The 22,949-nt window shown below is 37.7% G+C and overlaps 1 protein-coding gene across 3 annotated transcripts in view; it reads left to right on the top strand.

Annotated features, from left to right (window-relative positions):
• The window catches only part of lactbl1b (lactamase, beta-like 1b), a 40,771-nt gene extending 19,804 nt beyond the window's left edge, over window positions 1-20,967 (top strand). The window contains exons 1-8 of one of the 3 annotated variants that reach the window (XM_077603218.1): window positions 5,568-5,777; window positions 7,666-7,748; window positions 11,277-11,475; window positions 12,652-12,758; window positions 13,895-14,052; window positions 15,436-15,683; window positions 16,893-16,998; window positions 18,078-20,967. In XM_077603218.1, coding sequence (XP_077459344.1) covers window positions 7,689-7,748; window positions 11,277-11,475; window positions 12,652-12,758; window positions 13,895-14,052; window positions 15,436-15,683; window positions 16,893-16,998; window positions 18,078-19,056 — 1,857 coding nt within the window. In that variant the 5' untranslated portion in view covers window positions 5,568-5,777; window positions 7,666-7,688 and the 3' untranslated portion in view covers window positions 19,057-20,967. Of the gene's footprint in view, window positions 1-5,567; window positions 5,778-7,665; window positions 7,749-10,930; window positions 11,141-11,276; window positions 11,476-12,651; window positions 12,759-13,894; window positions 14,053-15,435; window positions 15,684-16,892; window positions 16,999-18,077 lie in introns of those variants that run through there. The other 2 variants (XM_077603219.1, XM_077603220.1) reach the window with 2 other exon arrangements.
• Window positions 20,968-22,949: the final 1,982 nt, after the last annotated feature.

Below are 22,949 nucleotides of genomic sequence, written 5' to 3'. Positions count from 1 at the left end.
TTTATAGTGTATGCTTTACTGCACATGTGTCAAAGTGGCGGCCCGGGGGCCAAATCTGGCCCGCCGCATCATTTTGTGTGGCCCGGGAAAGTAAATCATGAGTGCCAAGTTTCTGTTTTAGGATCAAATTAAAATGAAGAGTATAGATGTATATTAAATTTCCTGATTTCCCGCCTTTTAAATCAATAATTGTAATTTTTTAATCCATTTTTTCTGTGTTTTTAGTTCAAAAATCATTTTGTAAAATCTAAAAATATATTTTAAAAAAGCTAAAATAAACATTGTTTTAGATCTATAAAAAAATTGAATATTCAGGGCTTTTAATCCAGTTCTTTTAATCCATTTTTTTAAAAAAAATCTAATTATTATATCTAAAATGGTCCGGCCCACATGAGAACGGGTCACCATGAATGTGGCCCGCCAACCAAACTGGGTTTGACACCTCTGCTTTACTGTATGAGATAGTTTCGAAACATTATAAAACTTCACAATCAGAACTCTTATTCAATTCATTCAGCATCCATTCAAATGAACCAATGTCGTCAGTACTACAGTGTTTTTTTTTTGTTCCAAGTCAGGAAAAGTCTCTAAGCTGCAAGCACTTGTGTTGTCACGTCACCCTCAAGTGTGTCAACTTGCGTGCCTGTCACGTAAGTCCGAAAACAAGTAACGAATGGAAACCATATGAATGACTTAAACAGGCATGAAGCATGAAGAGGCTTTGGCAACAGATGGAATTTGCTTGCCTCCGTCGAGGCAACATCCCGTGAAACACAATTAGTCGTATTCGTACATCGCTCTCTGACACCCAAGGCCATTCTCTGACCTACTTAGACTGCGGTTGGTTGAGAGTGGCGCATCCACACGCCCCTAACGCTTTTCCCAAGAGTTCAAATAGGTCAGAGGTCGGGGAGGAGGAGCCAAAACAAATGCGGTTCTTCGCACATTTGGCGTGGCTGATTGTTCGTGATATCATCAACAAGTGACGTGTCAATGTAACACACACCACGAGTAATGGACTCCTATTGCGTAGCTGTCAACCTCGGCCAATTGCTCCCCTTATTAATGATTGCAATTCCCCTTATTAAGCAATAAAAAAAACATACAAATGCAATGCAGCACATATTTACTCACATAGGGTACACTTAAAAGCCTAAAATTTTCTCCAAAGTGGACAGGGTCCATCAGTATGCACTACATTCAAGATTCTGTAGGATGCTAACGGTTTGACTGTCTGGGTACATTGCTTGCTGACGCGCTATATGTATATAGTGAAAAAGTGGATCGGTGAAAGGGGAATGCGTGTGCGCATATCATACTTAAAAATATTTTTTTAGTTTTCTTCTGCTACCAGTGATCGAAACGATCCGGATTAGAGCCGAAATGGGTAAAATGGAATGGATTTTACAGAAAAACATACTTTTATAAAATCATTTTATAAAAGTACGGATCAAATTAAAATGAAGGGGATTTTATAAAAGTACGTTTTTCTGTAAAATCCATTTCGTTTTACCCATTTCGGCTCTAATCCGTATATATATATATATATATATATATATATATATATATATATATATATATATCAGCAACATGCTTATTTATTTATATATTTATTCATGTATTTATTTATTAATTAACTTACTTATTACCTATCTATTTATGTCTAGGGTGTATTTTGCTGTGTCTGTATTCTCACCCTCTTGCTACTGTGACAACGAAATTTCCCGAATACGGGATGAGTAAAGTTATCCAATCCAATCCAATATAAACTTTGGAGTTCTGTTTCAGTTTAATGTTGTCCTGTTTGTTCCGTACAAGGAATTGACCTTCAGAAAATTATTCTCGTTTGTCCTAATAATAGGCCTTCGCCTACACTGCGAGTTATCCTATCTGACCTTCGGTGGATATTCGAGAGCATTTGCGTAGTTCCAAAAAGCAAATAAGAAAAAATGGAGGATCAGAGTGATGGAGTAATTCTATATGACAAGCCACCATTTTTTTTTAATTTGTTTATTTTTTTGCCCATTCCTTTTCCACTTTTACTCTCTACTGAAATGTCCATTGTGTTTATATTGCAAACCATTTTCCTGGCACACATGAATGCAATCTATCAAAAATGGGCAATTCTCAGAAATGCCATATGAATGCTAACAGTTCAATTGAATTTTGAATCAAAACATGGCTGCATACGAGATGTTTTTTTTATTTATGTAGCACCATATCACCACATCAGAAGTCATCTCAAGGCACTTTTAATGCGGATCAAAATTACAGCCAGAACACAAAATAAGCAGACACTTGTTTTGCATTTTGCTGGAAAAATTGGGAGTAATTCCCCTCAAGATGATTGACAACCATAAGTAAGATGGTTATTTATTTTGTCTTGGAGATCAATTGACTTCTTTTGGCAGCTTTGGAAAAAATATGGAATTTAAAACATGATTTTTTGGAAGATCTCATCCCAGTTTCAGGAGATTAAAAACCTTGATGTAACTCTGGCATCATCTAGTGGAAAAAATATGAACACTTGTGTTAGTATGTTTCATATAGTTCGACCCAACCTGCTTAAAATATTAATAGATTTAATACAAATAATCATCATAACAATTTTTCAAAATATACACTGTTGTGACAGGATCAGGATTATTTTCTGTGCCATTTTTTTTAAACCACCAAAGAAAAAATATTTAATCAACAGAATATATATTAATATATACCTGGAAATGACACATAACCACTTTTAAACAATCAGTCATGGTTTGAAATAAATAAAATGAAATATTTAATTTAAGCTTGAGATGAGAAAATAGAGATATCCAACACTTCCTCTCTATAATAGAATATACCTGAAATTACCTCATATTTAAATATATCATTTTAATCATATTTGTAGACCAATCTTTCTTTTTTGCACTATTCTTGTCCACTAGAGGCCAGTATTTCTTGCTCAAAGAAGCCCAGCACTCACATTTTAAAATCTTCAACAAGAATGTAAAAGAGATGGTTATTCAACATTTTTTATTATTTTTTATATGTGTTTAGTACGTGATATTGATATTTTTTCAATACGGTAATACCTTGACATACAAGTGCCCCAACATACATATATATTTTCCTCGGTTATTGCACAAGAAGGTTTAAATTTAATGTAACGTAAGATTAAAACATATTTTTAATTGTGTATAGTCATCTAAGTTCTTTTTAAAGTTAAATTAAAGCCTCTTTCTCTGAGTAATGTCATGTTTTAGTATTGAATATCATAACCACTAGATAGGTATTTGTTACTTTGTGAGTAGGTGGTGAATTTGAACCAATAAAAAGATGTTTTTCTATTGTAACATTCATTTTTTGGGTGTTTTTTTCAGAGGGTGGGAACAAATTAATATGTATTTAGTTCATTTCTAGGGGAAACGTTGATTTGAGATATGAGTAAATAGACATACGAGCTCGATCCCGGAACGCATTAAGCTCTTATCTCAAGGTATCACAGTAAATATGCATCGGTAACTAAAACTATTTGAAACAATTCTGTTGTGTGATGCATGCAGTTTAACCAAAATCAAAATCTTTTTGCTTTGAATGTATTTATGTTGCACATTTAAACTGTCAAAGTATTTTTTCTCCTTTTTTAATTTCACTTTCAAGTTTCATCACCACAACACAGTGAGCAGAGGATAATATTTACAATTAAAAAAAACATTTGGAACATTTCAAGCATAGCTTTGATGCTAGGATTACCGACGACTGAGCTCGGATAATAATGGAAAAGGTCTTACGCATACAATACGTGAGGAATACATTATGCAGTATTAATTAAATGGAGATGGAAACAGAATGTCGTTAGCAGGAAGCAGATTTATTGCACTTTACTCAACACACGTATTCATTGTACGCTTTGACTAAATAATGACACTAAGAATGTTAAGGATACGCTAGCTCCAACTATCCGTTGTGTATCACACAGCTACACAAACACTTCCACACATTGAAGTGCAAAGATCTTGTGCATGAGAGCCATCGAACGCAACAGCTTGCGTTAAGCCTCCGCCTCTGCGCACTAATCCACCGTGTTCACTTAAGTTTGTGGCCAGCACATTAATTCTGTAGTGGAAGTGCATGGAAGCAGTCAATTAGTTTTTGTAGATTAAATCCACGGTTATCAGTACGTCCAAAGAGATTTCTGGCAACAACAATAAAAAATTCAATCAGATTCAGTTCCAGTCCGCCTGTTTCTCTATCCTAATTACACTCAATCGTTTTTGACTTCTTGATGAAAACTTTTCAAGCTGAATCTATATATATCTTAACTTGGACCGCCATCATTGGCTACTTCATGAATCTAACATAGTCTTAAAACTCTCATTTAAAATCCTAAATTGAAACGACAACTTTATTTAACCCAACCCTTTAAGCGACAAAAATTGCAACAGGCAACAGTGTTGACTTCAACGAGCATTAATACAGTGCAAAAAACAATAACTGACAATAGATTAGATTAGAGTAGATTAGATTAGATTAGATTTGGGTTTAGATTTAGATTTGGGTTTAGATTTAGATTTGGGTTTAGATTTAGATTTGGGTTTAGATTCAGATTGGGTTTAGATTCAGATTGGGTTTAGATTCAGATTGGGTTTAGATTCAGATTGGGTTTAGATTCAGATTGGGTTTAGATTTAGATTAGGTTTAGATTAGATTTAGATTGGGTTTAGATTAGATTTAGATTGGGTTTAGATTAGATTTAGATTGGGTTTAGATTAGATTTAGATTGGGTTTAGATTAGATTTAGATTGGGTTTAGATTAGATTTAGATTGGGTTTAGATTAGATTTAGATTAGGTTTAGATTAGATTTAGATTTAGATTTTGATTAGATTTAGATTTAGATTTTGATTAGATTTAGATTTAGATTTAGATTTTGATTAGATTTTGATTTTGATTAGATTTTGATTTTGAATTGATTTAGATTTTGATTCGATTTTGATTAGATTTTGATTCGATTTGATTTTGATTACATTTTGATTAGATTTTGATTTGATTTTGATTACATTTTGATTTTGATTAGATTTTGATTAGATTTTGGTTTTGATTAGATTTTGATTTAGGTTTTGATTAGATTTTGATTTTGATTAGGTTTTGATTTAGATTAGGTTTTGATTTAGATTAGGTTTAGATTAGATTTAGATTAGATTTAGATCATGCTTTAAACTGTATCCAAAATGGTCGCCCCCGTTCTAAGTGCCCATATCTCGAAAACTACTTGATGGATCTCAATGAAACTAAATACACTTCATGTTGAAGGTCATTAGTTTTATGGGTTCAATTTCCAAAGAAAACTACAAATATTTGTCTGTTCTATGGCAGATTTTCATAAATGTTCAATATGATTTAGGGGGACGCCACCTAGCAAAAGTTACATCATTAATGTAAAATAATCTCCGTCTGGCTGGCAAAATGGGCGTGTCTTTTCATTCAGTCAATTTGTCATCCCAAAATATGAATGGAAATCATGCGGATAAACACACACGCACATTGAAATGTACCTTTTTGAGTGCAATAGCAGATGTGGCCATTGGCTGTGCTGCTTAATCCAGAATGCTGGGTTTGATACAAGTGGGATTTAGTCATAACTATGATACCAACATCTGTCAAGAGACCATCCCGCGCTCCAAACTCGGAACACAACTAAAGCGATATATTCCTTTCTTTCTTTTTTTTATTCTTGTTTTTGTTTTGTTTTCATCTATGTCCATAAAAAGCCGGAAGACTGATTGAACCCGAGGTAAGTGGACAAGCCGTGAATGACCGGCGGGTGTTTCGTGGCCTGAAAAAAATCAAGCCGTTTGACTCATTACCAGGCTTATGTAACGAGCTTGTGTACAGGGCTGCTTATAATTTTTGCTGGGTAACTGTTGTTATAATCAAAGTGTAGGTTTTATCTGCGTTTCGGATCTAGAGGACTCGGGTCTGTCTAGAATGGTGATGCTGGACTGAATTATTCCATATCGATTGACTGACACTCCGTCGTGGCCACATTGTGGGCTGATATAACTGGAATAAATATTTAATGGTGCATTAAACTTGAATGCTAGAGACGAATAATAACGGTCCACGAGTTTGGGCTTTATTGGTGGACTGCAAAGTGCAGGAATAATTGACAGTTTTTGCACTGAGGCGTGAAATTTAATGCAAAACACGGCGCACTGCAACACACTGCAATACAGACTAAATGTCAGATTCTGATATACTGTATTTTCTCGCATATACGCCATATTTGTTGCTCCAAAAAATGATGACTGAATCGAGAGTACGGCTTATATGTGCACAAATTAGACTTGACGTGCACAAAACTGCAAGGTGACAAAGACCAAACGCCATGACGCCATTGTGTCATGACGCCATGATGCCAAGACGCCATGATGCCAAGACGCCATGATGCCATGACGCAAGACAATGCGGGCGATACGATCATTTATTTCAAACTAGAGAAAAGATAAAGAGATAAAATGCTTAACAACATTTATTTTGACGTCTATGAATGGAATTCACAAAAAGAATGAACCGTATCTTGCATAAAACATTTAGGGATGACAAACTAGATCGCTACGGACACTTCCTGGTTGTGCTGCTCACCTGACTTCCTTTTTGAATTTGTCTACGTGCATGCAACACCCTTTTGGAATGTGCAATCCAGCAATCGATTTCTACACTCTCAGAAATACCACATGCGATGATTTTTCTTAAGATTTTCCCTTCCACTTAACATATTTGTACTCCCTAATAAAACCATGAATATGGAGGTGAAAATTGCGAATCAGGGGGCGGCTTATACGCGAGAAATTGAAAAATTCAAGGATTTTAAGGCAATTTTAAGGGTATGGCTTATACGCGGAGGTGGCTAATATCCGAGAAAATGCGGCAGTCACATCATTTAACAATCTACATTTTCATATATATTACTTCAAATTACGTTAAAAAAAATCTTATCTTTTTTCCATTTATTGATTTATATAGGCCACAAAATTAAGTCAATGAAAAATACAGTACACAAACACATTGAATAACACACTAAATAAATTCCATTCAAAATACCTGCGAGTAAACCACTTTTAAAGCAATGCAATTTAAAGACCAGATAATTAATTTGAGATACCTTCATGTATTAATCTAAAATGAGTTAAATTCCTTGGGTTTTTTTTAAATATCAACATATTGAAAGCATATGACAACATTATTTCCCACGTGCATTTCTTTTTTTCCCATTCGTGAAATAAATGGCTCATAAAAAAAAGCAATCATTTTCTCCCACCTGTCCATTTTGTCTTATTTTCGACTTGCAATAACCAGAAAATGGATGACGTTAGCATAACATATTCATTCATGCCTTATGAGCTCCCAGATGTGTGCTGAAAATAACATTCTGTGCACTACTTATTTCTATTGTGGAAACAATTGGGTTTTTTTTTTGCTATTGTTTTTTAGTTGTTTTCGGCACAGCCTTATTCAGGGTTGTATTTCTTTTATATTGGTTTTGTTGTCGTCACCTTGGACTGTTTACCAGATGATGCATGGAGAGGAGGCGCTCGTTTGGCATTTGCGTGATACCGTGACGCATGCACGAATCCTGAGCATATGAAAATGACGCCTTGCTAATGTGTTTTTTTTGTCAGGTCACAGCCGCTGTGTTGGAACCATGGGCAAGGCTGGGAGTAAAGTCCTCAGGGAGGCCACGGTGGACGGGCTGCAAGCGCAGGTAAAAAAGGTGTGCATGCGTTTGTCGGAACGTGTGTGGGTGTGTGGGTGTGGTTTATTATTATTATTATTAGTTATACTATTAGGATCAGCACCTGCATACTTAGAGTGATGAGATTTTCCCAAAAAATATTGTGAGGAAGACCCACTCAAAGCACATGAACAGAGCATTCAATCTTGTAAAGTGGTACCTCGGCATACGAGCAATTTGAGATACGAGTAAAATTTCAGGCAAATATTTATAATAATAATAATCGGACATAGGCCCTGTCGTCATCATCAAGAAGATCAAGAAGATTTAAGACCTACTGTATGCATGCATGTACATCTATGTATGTATATGTGTGCTTATATATATGTATGTGTATGTATGTGTATGTGTATATATATATATGTATGTGTATATATGTATGTATGTGTGTATATATGTATGTATGTGTGTATATATATATATATATATATATATATATATATATATATGTGTATGTATGCGTATATATGTATATGTGTGTGTATATATATATTTCAGCAACACGCTTGTTTATTTATATATTTATTCATATATTTATTTACTAACCCACTTATTACCTATCTATTTATGTCTAAAATGTCTTTTGCTGTGTCTGTATTCTCACCCTCTTGTTACTGTGACAACGAAATTTCCCGAATACGGGATGAATAAAGTTATCCAATCCAATCAATAACAAAAAGCCTAATTGTCATCACACCCAGAAACTGCGTATGACGAAATTGGTAGTGCTTCTCCAAAAGGTGCGTTTTCTCGGCAAAAGACCTAAATAAGTGATAGTTTCGGACTCGTAATTTGGCATTCTGCCGTTATGGATACATAGCATCCTACTTGTTGTTGGCAAGTAGTCCTGCGTTATCCTATTGTGAGGACATTTGTGTGCTTCATTTTCGGAATATTTTGAAGGGAAGACAAAAGCAAACAACCCTCGATAGGTTGCCTCTGAAAGTCAGGGTGGAGGCGGGGCAAATAGAGCCAACCCGGGAGAAGAAAGATATCACAATTTAAAATAAAATTAGAATTAAGTTTAGTGTTAGGTTCGATTAAATTTATTTTTGAGTGTGTCTGCATCGTAATCCAACTTCATTTAAATTTGTTTGTTATGTTACGATAGTGTTGCCGTGCAAAAATTGAGATATTTTTATTTTCTAGCAATTACGAGATGAGGCCGCGTTTAATTTTATATCAAAGCCACATTTGCTGCAAAAGTCATCTTCATGGAAAATGTGCTCAATGTAATTCGTGATGAGGCTGGAGATTCTAATCCGGATTAGAGACATGTTTGACGAGAATCCAGTGAAAACCACCTGCATTATTTGTATCGCCAGGATTGATTATATTTTTGGCTTTGTATTTGTGAAATAATTACTGAGTCCAAACCTCTTCTTTATTTATCTGAGCTGTACCGGCTACCGTTTTAAAAAGCTCTTTTTCTAGACTGGCTCCATTTTTTTAACTACGTCCACAATGTCTTGTGTGTCTTGTGTCTGTCTTGCTACTGCAACCAAGAAATTTCCCCAATATGGGATGAAATAAACTTCTAATCTAACCTAATTTAAAATATTCATTTTAAAATCTGAATAAATATAGCAGCCTCTCGGTGGGGAAGTGGTTCTTTCAGTGTGGGCAGTTTGGGATTGATTCCCACTCGATGGCTTTGCGACTGTGAGCGCGATTGGTTGCCTGTCTCTGTGTGGTTTACAACTCACTGGCGACCAGTCTGCCTTTCCTTCGAAGTCAGCTGGGATAGGCTCCAGCACCCAATGACCCTGACAAGGATAAGACCAATCTAGTTGAGCTGGCAGTGAATGCTAGGCCTCCCAGTTTAAAAGGATTGGACATCTACGATTTACAAATTCTGCATTGATAAATTACCTACCCAGATTTCAGGCAGGCACTTTTGCTGGGATGTACATGATGCAGTTGTTGCCTCTAATTAAAATATTTTAACATACTGTATTTTCTTGCATATTATCCGCCTCCGTGTATAAGCCATACCCTTAAAATTGCCTTAAAATTGTTGAATTTTGCAATTTCTCTCGTATAAGCCGCCCCCTGATTCACAATTTTCACCTCCATATTCATGATTTTAATAGGGAGTACAAATGTGTTACTTTGAAGGGAAAATCTTAACATAAACAATCGAACGTGCTATTTCTGCAATACTGAAGGAATCAAAAACACATTACTAGGGTCAATATCTTAAGGAAGTTAATCATCTATTCAGTAATGATTGTTTTCCTACTGCAAAACAGAAAATAACCAACAAATAGTAAATGTTAATTTGCCGTCATCTACTGGTGAAAATTAGCATAGTAACGCCGTAAGTCTTGTTCGCATATAAGTCGTACCCTTGATTCGGTCATTTTTTGTTACAAATCCGCTTAAATATGGTAGTTTTCATGTGGTATTTTGTAAATATGATATTTTTGCCCTTGGTATAGGGATTTTTTGGATAAAAACTGGTAAAACTGTCAAGGTACAGTAAAATCCAAAGAGCCTGCGTCACAATTTTTTTTAGTGTTGGTGTTAAACGGTGAAAACGTAAGCAAGTCTTGTGCGCATATAAGCCGTGCCGTTGATTCAGTCATCATTTTTTTGAGTTACAAGTGCGTCTTATATGCGAGAAAATACGGTATATATAAAATTCACATTCCAAAAGGGAGTTGCCTGCACGTAGACAAATTAAAAAAGGAAGTCACATGAGCAGTACAACCAGGAAGTGTGTCCGTAGTGGTCTCGTTTGTCATCCCTAAGTAAAATGGCGGTGCCCTGACCGAGCAATCATTTTTTTCTTGAATTTCATCGACGTCAAAATACATTTTGTTAAGCATTGTCTTGCGTTATGGCGTTTCATCTTTGTCACCTTGCAGTTTCATGCATGTCAAGTCTAATTTATGCGCATATAAGCCGTACCCTCGATTCAGTCATTTTTTTGCGACAAATACCGCTTATATGCGAGAAAATATGGTCATGTTTTATCTGGTAGTCATTTGATCCACAATAGTTGCACCTTGACGGTGCAACGCGGCCTGACGTACGGGTTCAATGGCGGCCATCTTGCGAGTTATTCAGACTGGACTAAAGCAAAGTGATTTTCAGGGATTAGAGATTAAGATCCCCACCCACCCGATTGACTGCTTCGGTAGAGTAAATCTGTGGGATTATGATGTCAACAGACGGGAGCGACAGCAGAGGAAATTGAATTGTGATGGGCAAAAAGCGACTCCGGACGTCAGATTACATCACGCTTCTTGCAAAATCGTACACCAAAGTCTGTGTTTGTGCCTTTTGTCAACATGGGACGCCGTCATGCCTTTGTGGCGGATCTTAAGCGGAATGATGTCTAGGTGCTTGAGCCCGTGGTAAGAAGATTTCTGTGTCACCGTTAATCTCGTCCGTGGCGGTCCGGCGCCGAGTAGCGTGTGGCGTGCCAAGTCGATCATTTCAGTTTTGGATTTCCCGTCATTTTTGACTGTCTGATTTGTGCTTCTTTTGAAGACGACGCCTCCCGCCGCCCCCGCCGACGGTCCTCCGGCACCCCCGCCTCCCGCTCTCGGCGTCCAATTCCAAGAAGTTAAAAAAAACAACAAGATGAAGGTGAAGTGGACCCAAGTGGGTTTGGTGTTCTTTCTCTTGCTGTCCGTCGTGATGACGGGATGCTTCTTCTGGCAGTTTCAGCTCCCAAAAGTTCAGCCAGGTGAGCATTTTGGTCTAATTTTTAAGTGTTTAAATGGTTGCTTACTGGCAAAAACAACATATTCTGACTGGGTTTAGAAGCTTTTATCCCCCTAATAGACACGCTGGCATAAAAGCAGTCATTTTATGGACGATTGACTTGTTAATTGGGTCTCGCAAGTGCATGGCCATATATCAAGCGTGAAATTGTATATGTAAAATCTTCAACCGTCCTATAAAAGCATCTTGAATTATTTGATAATAGCCAAACTCATTTTAGACATGAGTGGTTGTGACAGAAAATTGTTTTCACTCTACTAAAATGGTTTGTTATGGTGAAGCAAATATAAAAGATGGCAGTTTTTCTATTGGGTTATTACGAATATATATATATATATATATATACACACACATATATGTATATATACATATATATATATATATATATATATATATATATATATACACATATATATATATATATATATATATATATATATATATATATATATATATATATACACACATATATATGTATATATGCATATATATACACATATATATATATATGTATCTATACATATATATATATATATATATATATACATATATGTATATATATACACATATATGTATATATACACATATATGTATATATATATACACATATATGTATATATACACATATATATGTATATATATACACATATGTATATATACACATATATACATATTTTTTCATCCAATCCAATGTTATTTTACTGTTATACAATGGTTTCTACCTTTGCACATTAGGATTTAGATAGCGAGCATTCAAGAAATGAATTGTATTTATGTGCACTATATATGTGATTTTCTTTGTTTATTTACCTTTTTTGAGTGGATTAAACTGCTGGAAACCCAACAAAATTGGATTCTTTTTGAGTCCCGGTTTAAAATCTGTCAAACTCGTCAGTTTGCATCTGGAGACGCTTCTCGTCCATTAAAAATGACTCTGTCGAGATCAAGCTTAGAAGAAAAACTTTCAATTTTGAACTTTACAACATGAAAGACAGCCACAAAAACACAACACATAGAACTGCAAAAACTACTACTAATACAGTACTTGTCACATTCACTGTCCCCATGTGACTCTGCATGTATCAATGAGGTAACATCCGATATTCATTGTCTTCTCCATTTTCATTCTGACTTCTAGACGAAGCACTGGGAGGCACCGATAAATCGGAGATGAGGTGTCCCCGCTTTCCCGAGCCTATTCCACTGCAACATCCCATTCCCGGTCTGAAAGAGGCACTCGAAAAGGTACGAGAGCGAGAAGTTGAAGTCGAGGGATATACATATTTCAGCTAGATGTCCATTACAGCTGCAATGCTAATCCTTCAGAGATGTAAAGGACGGAAGGAGATTCAACATGTAGCAATTTTAAGAAGAAATTAGCAAAAAAATGACATACGGAAGAAGAAAAATTACTAGGGCTGCCCGGCGTCTTGAGTGGTTAGCACGTCGGCCTCACAGCTCTGGGGTCCTGGGTTCAAATCCAAGGTCGGTTCACCTCTCTGGAGTTTGCCTGTTCTGCGTGGGTTTTCTCCGGGTACTCCAGTTTCCTCCCACATGCCAAAAAACATGCATGGTTGGCTGATTGGACACTAAATTTGAGTGTGAGAGTGAATGGTTGTCTATCTCCTCATGCCCTGCGATTGGCTGCCTCTGGCCATGTTCTCCCCGGGCCTGTGTGGGTTTCCTCCGGGTACTCCCACATTCCAAAAACATGCATGGTCGGCTGATTAAACACTCTAAAATGGCCCTCGTTACAAGTGATTGGTTGTTTGTCTCCTTCTGCCCTGCGATTGGCTGGCCACCGATTCGGGGTGTCCTGAAGTCAGCTGGGATAGGCTCCAGCACCCCCCGCAATCCTAGTGTGGATAAAGCGGTTCAGAAAACGAATGAATGAATGAAAGAAGAGTAATTAAAGGGCCATAAATTAAGAAGTGCATTTAAAGGTCAGTATTTTGTTGGGATTGCAAATACGAAACTAAAGATAGATGAGTGTAGTAAATTATCTTTGTATGCTAGCGCTTTATTATGTATTTTCTTTGTTAGACTGTTAGTTAGGACTTTAGCAGAGTGGATGGCGAATTGTCCTCTCCTCTCCGTTCATTATTTTGTGAGTCGCCTCGAGTAAATCAGATGCAGCTTGCGTGATTACACTCGAACATCTGTTTGTTATTTCCATCCACATTGGTTGCTAGCCAAGCAAGGCGATGCAGGATAACAAGGAAGTTGATGACGTCATTAGGAAAATTTCACAAGACGACCTTATTTCCTGAGAGGGTTTTTCCAAAAAGCGTCTTCTGGCATTATTTTATCATCCTAACATGTAATGGAGATTAAATGTCATTTGTTTTCTTCCCCCATCCCCGAATGTGTTGTCCCCTCAGGTAGATGTCCTACTCCGCCAGACCATCAATCCCATTAGCCTCCCGTCTCTGTCCGCCATTGTCATCCTGAACGACACTGTTTTATGGACCGGCAATTTTGGGAAGAGGAACAGCTCAGATGCCTTCTCAGGACCTCCCAATGAGTACACCATCTACAGGTGCCTCAATAATACAAGAACATCATGTTTTTCCTTTACTTGCTTGCATTTTTAATGACTGACTAAGATGCTGAGCTATTTAAATACAAAGTACAGTGGTACCTCGAGATACGAGCTTCATTCGTTCCGAGACTGAGTTCGTATGTCGATTTTCTCGTAAATCAAACGAACGTTTCCCATAGAAATGAACTAGAAAGAAATTAATTCGTTCCAACCCTCTAAAAAACACCCAAAACGGGATATTGGATTGGAAAAACATTTTTATTTGTTCTAATTCGCCATCTATTAACAAAAGAACAAATACTTTTTTGCACGGCAATGCGCTCGTAACATAACATGAACAAATTTAAATGAATTTGGATGTTCATATTTCACATGTGCTTATTGAATATGTTTTCCAACTCCGAATGAGCACTGACGTTGACACAAAATGGCTCCTTGGAAAAAAATGTTTGGGGCTTTGAGTTATTCAAATAAAAGCAACTACATTTGTCTATAAATGCTTGCATTAAGTGCAATTTTATATCTTTGCCACTGGTATTCTACTATACTCTTAGCGTAAAATGCATCAGTTAATTATTGGTACCGTATGCTGTCACGGTATAACTTTAGGTATAAAAATTAGAGTGGAAAGTCTTCTGAATGCATTATGGGGCTCTTTTGCGATGTTGAACTGAAAAGACAAAATAGAATTTAATAGCAGGGTAGACCTTAAGTGTATAGATGCCACTGCTGTAATTGGCAAAAAGCCAGTCATGAAAATATAGTGACAGACACATTGCTGTTTGATTTAATATGGTGTGGTTTATTAAGAAAATACAGCTAAACAGAAGCAGATTTAAGAAGATGGACTGAAAGGAACAAAAATGAGGAAACATTGGGCGCAAAAAACAGCATTTTCAGCGGATCGATAACAGGTTAAAAAAGGGATCGGGTGACTCGAACTCAGGTACAAAAATATGTAATAATATACGTATTAATCAGGTTCAAAATCCTCAAATTCCAAGTTTATGGACAATTATGTAAATTTATATAAATGCACATTTTCAACCTCGGTCACAGTATGCAAAAGTTCCGCATCTTGTGGAAGACTTCCTGTGTTTGGTTCCATTTTTTGTCCAACTTTACAACGTCTTTTTGAGTCTGTATCCGTTTTTGCTACTGCAACCAAGATGGCGCCGCTCAAGTGGCAGCCGGTAGCGGTAGCTCCGTCCTCTCTTGCTCATTTTGAGTTTTTAGAATTTAATTTTTTACCTAGGTCTACAATGTCTTCTGTGTCTTGTGTCTCTCCTGCTACTGCAACCAAGAAATTTCCCAAATACGGGATGAAATAAAGTTCCAACCTAAATGCAAATGTTGTATTTTTGTTTGTGTTGTTTTCAGAATCGCCAGCCTGTCCAAAATTTTCCCCGCGCTAATGCTGTACCGACTGTGGGAGGAAGGCAAAATCAGTTCTTTAGACGACCCGCTGGAGAAGTACGTGGAGAACTTCACCGTCAAGAACCCCATGGGGAGGATGCGGGACTCGGAGCTGAAATACGTGACGGACGGTTTGATATTCCTGGACAGCGGAGAAGTGCCCATACGCTCTTCCTCGGTGACACTTCGTAGGATGGCCAGTCAGCTCTCTGGTAGGTACTTCTAAGATTCATACTACTAAATGATGTGTACCGATACGGTAGACTTGCAAAAAAAAATAGGGGAACGAGGCTATGCGGAGTTGCCAACTTTAAATGGTCTTGAAAAACTTTCACCAATTTAAAAAAAAAAGTATCATAACACACAAATGCAATAGTTTATATGAACTAGTTGGTTGTTTTGATGTAGAACAGCCATTTTGGGTACATTTTAGACTAATAATTGAAATTTGCATTGTTGGAGGAAGATATGTAAGTTTGATATTTTCAAGGTTTTGATGGGGGGGAAAGGGCAATAAAATAGTTATACTTGAAAATCTAATGATCTTTTTAAAAGCATGGATGTAGGTAAATCATTTTGAGTGATCCAATTAAACAAATCATATGCATCAACTTTATGTTAACAGGCTGCGGTAACTTTTTGAAACGTTAAGATTTTTTATTTTTTTTAAATAAATGGAGTGATGGTTGAGCAAAGCTTTTGTTTTAGTTTCAAAACGCAGTCCCGAGAGAATTCCAGGTACAGTCGTACCTCTACTTACGAAATTAATTGGTTCCAGAAAATTTTCGTAACTTGAAATTTTCGTAAGTAGAAGTGTACTTTAAATTCTCGAATTCGTTCCATTGTCCTCACACAACTGCCAACTAAACCCTTTAAAATTGGTCAAAGTGTCCCAATTTTGTATGAAAGATGTGAGAAAATTATAATTATTAATGTCTTAAAATGAATATAATGGCCAAAAATCCCTGTGAAAATGTGCCCTGCTTTCTCGTTTTTCATGTATTTATTTATTTTTCACTGAAAAGAAAACGAAAAGCAGAGGTAAAAAAATAATTCAAAAAACAATCCCAAAAATTATCAGGTCTTGCGAATGTAATATGAAAAGGTGAAAGTACGACAGCCTTCCCAATTTTAATGACCCATCTGGTGAACCTGTAACAACCGTGAGGACCGTGGCAACAATAAGTTTGACATCCCTGCCTTAAGGCAATAACACCAGGGACAATTTTGACACCCCTGAAAACAATACAGTGTCATGTTCTCCAAAAGGCAAGTACGTGATAAGAATCATAGTTATTTAATGACTGCATCCAGTGGAGGAATTGATCGGTGGAAGAAAAACACGTGTCGAAGGTCGAAATATTGATGTGTTTCGGTACGTGTCTGTCAAGCATAGAAATTGTGTTCATGTTCAACGCTAGGTCTGCCCAGGAGACTCCGGGCAACAAACCTTCTCTGGAAAGGCGAGACTCAGTCAGCAATCAACCTTCTGCAGGATGATGTACTCGTTGCCGACCCGGGAACCAAGTAAGTTTTTGTTAACACTCTTTAGGGTCATGAATCCAATCTGTGGAGTTGTGTGGATTTCATCAGCTAGCCAATTTCAATTTATCTAGCCTCAACTGAAATACAGTCTGTACTTCTCGACTTACCTTACCTTTTCCACGGTAAGACACGCTAAAGTTTTATAGCCGAGTTGTGAGCATGAAGTAAGGAGAGATGACAAATCAAATCTTATGGAAGCCATTTATTTTTGGGTAAAATGTTGTTATTTAAGTTCATTTTAATCCAATTTTGTTTGGCCATCATTTGTCGAGCATTCGTATTTGCCTCGATAATAAATAATTCTGTCTTAGCATGAATAGATTCTGCTAAATCAAGGGTGTCAGACTCAGGTTGGTTCGCGGGCCGCATTAACGTCAACTCAATTTCTTGTGGGCCGGGCCATTGTAGATATAATATTTAGATTTTTTTTTAATAAATGGATTAAAGGAACTGGATTAAAAGCCCTAAATATTAATTTTTTATAGATTATTTGAGCTTTTTTTCTTAGTAAGAGAAAATCATATATTTAATAATTGGTTTTCATTTTAAAAGGAAACCATTTTTTATTATGTTCCATATTAAAGAGGAAAACAGAAAATATTGTTATAAATTTTTAGATTTTGCAAGATGATTTTTGACCTAAAAACACAGAAAAAAATGGATTAAAAAATTGCAATTATTCATTTAAAAGGGGGAAAATCAGAAAATATAATATACATCCATATCTATCATTTTAATTGATCCTAAAACAGAGAGTCGGCACTCACGATTTACTTTCCCGGGCCACACAAAATGATGCAGCGGGCCAGATTTGGCCCCCGGGCCGCCACTTTGACACCTGTGCGCTATATAATATTTTCAGAACACGTTTCATTATTTATTTGTGTAGCCTAAACAGGTGAGTTTGGGAAAAAAGTCTTTTTAGCTTGTTATTCGTGGTTCGTTGCAGATGATAAAGAATACGTGAATAGTGAAAAGAAACTTGCCAACGCATACCAAAGCAAGAAATCCCCAGAACGGGAAGACTTGGTTCATATCCTCCATAATCTTTGCTCTTCCAGATGTCACTACAGCAATCTAGCCTTCTCACTGCTAGCGCACGTGATGTCCGAACGCGTGGTCAACACGGATTACCAGCGATGGGTCTCGGACAACATCTTGGATCGCCTGGGCATGGAGGACACGGGCTTCGACATCACGCCGGGCCTGCAGGGCCAGGTAGCCGTGGGCGTTTACTCCAACGGGAAGCCGGCCCCGCTCTACGACCTGGGCTGGTATCGCCCGTCGGGCCAGATGTTCTCCACCACGGCGGACCTGGCCAAGCTAGCCATGACCCTGCTAGGGGCTTACCACCGCAAGCTTCTGGATCCCGACTCCTTGAAGATCATGCTGACGCCGCTGTTCAGGTGCGACAAGGACTACTTCGCCAACCGCACCGGGACGCCGTGGGAGGTGAACGAACTGCTGGGCTACGAGATGGTCCGCAAAGACGGCGACTTGGACGGCTATTCGGCCACCTTCTCGCTAGTGCCGCGGCTCAAAGTGGGCCTGGTGGTGCTGATGGCCGGCGCTCGCCCGCAAAACCAGGACGTGGTGGCCAAAGCCTACCGCCACATCATCCCCGCCGTCGAAAAGGCCTACCGGGAGGCCCAACGGATGCTCTCCGCACCCCCGAACCCTGAGGCCTACGTGGGCTTCTTCACTTACAGCAACATCACCTTCTACGAGATCAAAGCCGGCCCGGACGGCGTTCTCACCATGCAGCAGTTCGGACCTCAAATCGAAGAACTGATCCCGCAAAAGTACCGGACCATAAAGCTCAACTACCTAGTGGAGCGGGTCTTCAAGGTGGTCTTTGAGAAGGAGTACCCCTGCGTTCTAAGGGTGGGCTCGGCTTCCGTTTCCCTGGAGGCGCAGGACGGACAACTTTTCAACTTCTACGCGTACGACAAACGCGGCCTGTCGCCTGGGTTCGACGCCCCCGGGCTCAACACGTATAATGTGGTCAGAATAGCACGTAAGCCGACCTTTTCCAGCTAGCTGGGTCACATCGATCTAAATATGAGGCGTACTGGCTTTTAGGGAAACAAAAGGAACACAATTACTCGGAAGAGGAGGTCATTTCAACTTCTGCAGCAGGGTCATCGTTTTGTCTCCTGCCTATTGCAAGCGGTCATGTTCCTCGTGTGCTTTTTAAACTGCTCACCAATCATCATTTTCAGTCTTTATATATATATTTTTTTTCCACCACTGCTGACTTCATGTTTACCAGGATTTTTCATAACTTGAAAATTTCGTAAGTAGAGGTGTACTTTACATGTAAATTCTCTCATTTGTTCCACGGTCCTCACACAACTACCAACTAAATCTTTTAAAATTGGTCAAAGTGTCCTAATTTTGTATGAAAGATGTGAGAGACACCCAAAAATAAGAACATTATAATTATTAATGTCTTAAAATGAATATAATGGCCAAAAATCCCTGTGAAAATGTGCCCTGCTTGTTCATTTTTCTTTTCTTTTTTTTAAATTCCGCTGAAACGAAAACAAAAATAATTCAAAAAACTAAACCAAAAATTATCAGGTCGTGGGAATGTAAGTACGACAGCCTTCACAGTTTTAATGACCCATCTGGTGAACCTGTAACAACTGTGAGGACCGTGGCAACAATAAGTGGTTATATTTTCCTACATATTTATTGGAGGGTTGTCGGACACAATCCGAATCATCACATTTTGAAATGGCCATTTTTGGCATTTCACAGGGCGGCGTAGACTTTTTAGTTCTATTTCACAGACATTTCTTAATTCCAAAAAATGTTTAAATCTGGATGTTTGTTAAATCAATCCTCGTAACGTTCGATTTATAACTCAACTTTCTCATACATTATTTGTAAATAGACTATTTTTCTGCTATAGCCTTTGATTTGCACGTGGCTGTATCTAATGTTGTGCCCCGGTGAGTGGTTATTGTATTTGTAACCAACTCATCTCGTGTTTTTGAGTTCTGTAAGAGTATTTACTGTATTTTCACGACTATAAGGCGCACTGTATTATAAGGCGCACCCTCAACGAATGACACATTTTATTTTATTTTTCCATATATAAAGCACACTGGATAATAAGGCCCACTGCATTATAAGGCGCACCCTCAACGAATGACACATTTTAATTTTTTTCCCATATATAAAGCACACTGGATTATAAGGTGCCCTGTCTATTTCGGAGAAAATTTCAGACTTTTAAGTGCGCCTTATAGTCGTGAAAATACTGTAAATGCGAAATTGCTCTCCAAACAACCTTGGGTGAAATAGTTTAGACATTAACTGAGCAAAAGGCTTCTGACATCACTCCTTTGGCTTTTTTTTCTGGCCGTGTAATCCCTAAAAACGGACTCCGATTCACCGTGACCCCCGACACGGCTCAGGATTACTCGTATAATACACTGTCTCGCAGGTCGATGCTGCTTCAGAAGCTGAAAGACCCGAGAGTACGGAAATAACTCATAAAGCAAACGTCTATGTTGAACCTATTCTTTTCTGCTGCCCGGTGGGAAAGAAGAAGAAAAGAAAAAAGGTATTTCAAATGTCATCTGTGAATAATGTGTAAATGCCAGAACGCAACGAAACGAGCCATTCAACGGGATTTGCGTCATACAAGATAAAGGGTATGGAATTAAAACGGATTACTTGCCAATATTATTATCATAACCGATTTTTAGAATGGAAGGGAAAATGTATTTACTGATATTTTAGTACGTGGTGGACAATATTGCAAACCACACAAATAAGCATTTGCGACCTAACACAACAAAATGACCCACTTTGCAATGACATAACCGTTTTGCTACAACGCCAACGAGAAATTGCAACTTGGACTCAGTTCATGACTTGTGTTGCACACATGTTATATAATGTTAATTAAATGTCATTGGTGCAATTCCACGAAATGTGCATCTTGGATGTTGTAATTCTTTTAGTCCCGATTTGATCCCCCCCAAAAAATCCTTCTTGATGTAATGAGCCAAGACAGGTTTGTTTGGGAGCAAAATACCAAAACTAGCAAAGCAAAGACTCCCCTAACAAAATAGATTTGCCCCCTATTGTGAAAATAGACTTTCAGATTTTAACGTTAGGGTGGCCCGGTGGATGAGTGGTTAACAAGTCGGCCTCACAGTGGGAGATCTGGGTTCAAATCCATGCCGGTCTACTGGGCATGTTCTCCCCATTTTCTGTGGCTATTCCAGTTACCTGCCACATTCCAAAGACATGCATGGTAGGCTGATTGGACACTCTAAATTGCCCCTAGGTACGAATGTGAGTGTGATTGGTTGTTTGTCTTCTGGTGCCCTGCGATTGGCTGGTTACCGATTCAGGGTGTCTGGTCCAAAGTCAGCTGGGATAGGTTCCAGCACCCCTCGTGACCCTAGTGAGGATAAAGCGGTTCAGAAAATGAGATGAGATTTAATGTAGACGGATTAATCATCTAGAGTCGCTTAAAAATGTTCTAAAATTTGCAGCCCGAACAAATGATAAAAAATTGAAGAAAAAAATACAAATCTAATTTTGAACAAAATACATTCCAGTTGGATTTACTTGTCTTTACACACAAGATTGAAGGGATTTTTCATTTCAGACCCCTTTCTTGTTTGCTTATGGTTTTAGTCCGTTGCAACAGGTGGTATCTAAGATGTGCAAGTGGAATATGCAATGAGCTGTCGCACAGAACCAATTACATTAGGTAAATAAAACTGCCCCTTGAATCCTTGGCTAAGTGATTGTTCATACATGAATAGCGAGCAGGATCATAGCCACCGATAGCATTGAGCATTTAAACGAAGAAGGAGGTGGGGTCTATCTACCCTTGGTCAGATTGCATTTTCTCAGGTGTCCTACAGTTCTCATTGAAGTTCATTTCTACATTAGCAAGGCTAATTAAGTTCAGTCTGCATCAGATTTGTGCTGATGATGTTCCGCACTCTGGTTTGAATGCTTGATTAAAAATACTCAGCACACCGTTCGTTCAGACTAAAAGCTGTCAAAAGAGATTGCTATCAACAGTTGTTAAACGCAAGTTGCCCACATTAAGAAAACCCACCTTTTTTTGCACAAATGTTTTCACCGTTTCACACCAACACTAAAAAATGTTGTGTCGCAGGCTCTCTTTGGATTTTACTGTACCTTGACAGTTTTGCCAAATGCTTTTTTTTACCCCAAAAAATCCCTATACCAATGGAAAAAATATCATATTTACAAAATACCACATGAAAACTACCATATTTAAGCCGTATTTGTAACAAAAAATGACCGAATCAAGGGTACGGCTTATATGCGAACAAGATTTACAGCGTTACTATGCTCATTTTCACCAGTAGATGTTGGCAAATTAACATTTACTATTTGTTGGTTATTTTCTGTTTTGCAGTAAGAAAACAACCATTACTGGATGAATTACTAACTTCCTTATGATATTGAGCCTAATAATGTTCTTTTGATTCATACAGTATCTCAGAAATACCACGTACGATGATTTTTTTAAAAAGATTTTCCCTTCAAAGTAACACATTTGTATTCCCTATTAAAACCATGAATATGGAGATGAAATTTGTGAATCGGGGGCGGCTTATACGTGAGAAATTGTAAAATTCAGCAGTTTTAAGGCAATTTTAAGAGTGAGGCTTATATGCGAGTAAATACGGTAATCAAAATGACACTAAATCCACTCGGTCAAAATTCTTTTGCACGACGTGTTATGTTTAAACTATCATTAACATGATCACACAGCCACATTGAACATCAAAACTAAAGAGAACGATTGGGCATTTTCTATAATACAGTGTTATAATTATTATTATAAAGTCAGTATAATGCAATCCACAGTTATGTCATATGCTGTAATTAATGCACTCACTACTCTCTCCAGTTTTTCATGGTTA

Source organism: Stigmatopora argus, chromosome 6 (genome assembly GCF_051989625.1).
Source record: "Stigmatopora argus isolate UIUO_Sarg chromosome 6, RoL_Sarg_1.0, whole genome shotgun sequence".
Classification (NCBI taxonomy): Eukaryota; Metazoa; Chordata; class Actinopteri; order Syngnathiformes; family Syngnathidae; genus Stigmatopora; species Stigmatopora argus.
The sequence above is the reverse complement of the archived record's forward strand: the minus strand, read 5'-3'. Positions and strand labels throughout refer to the sequence as shown.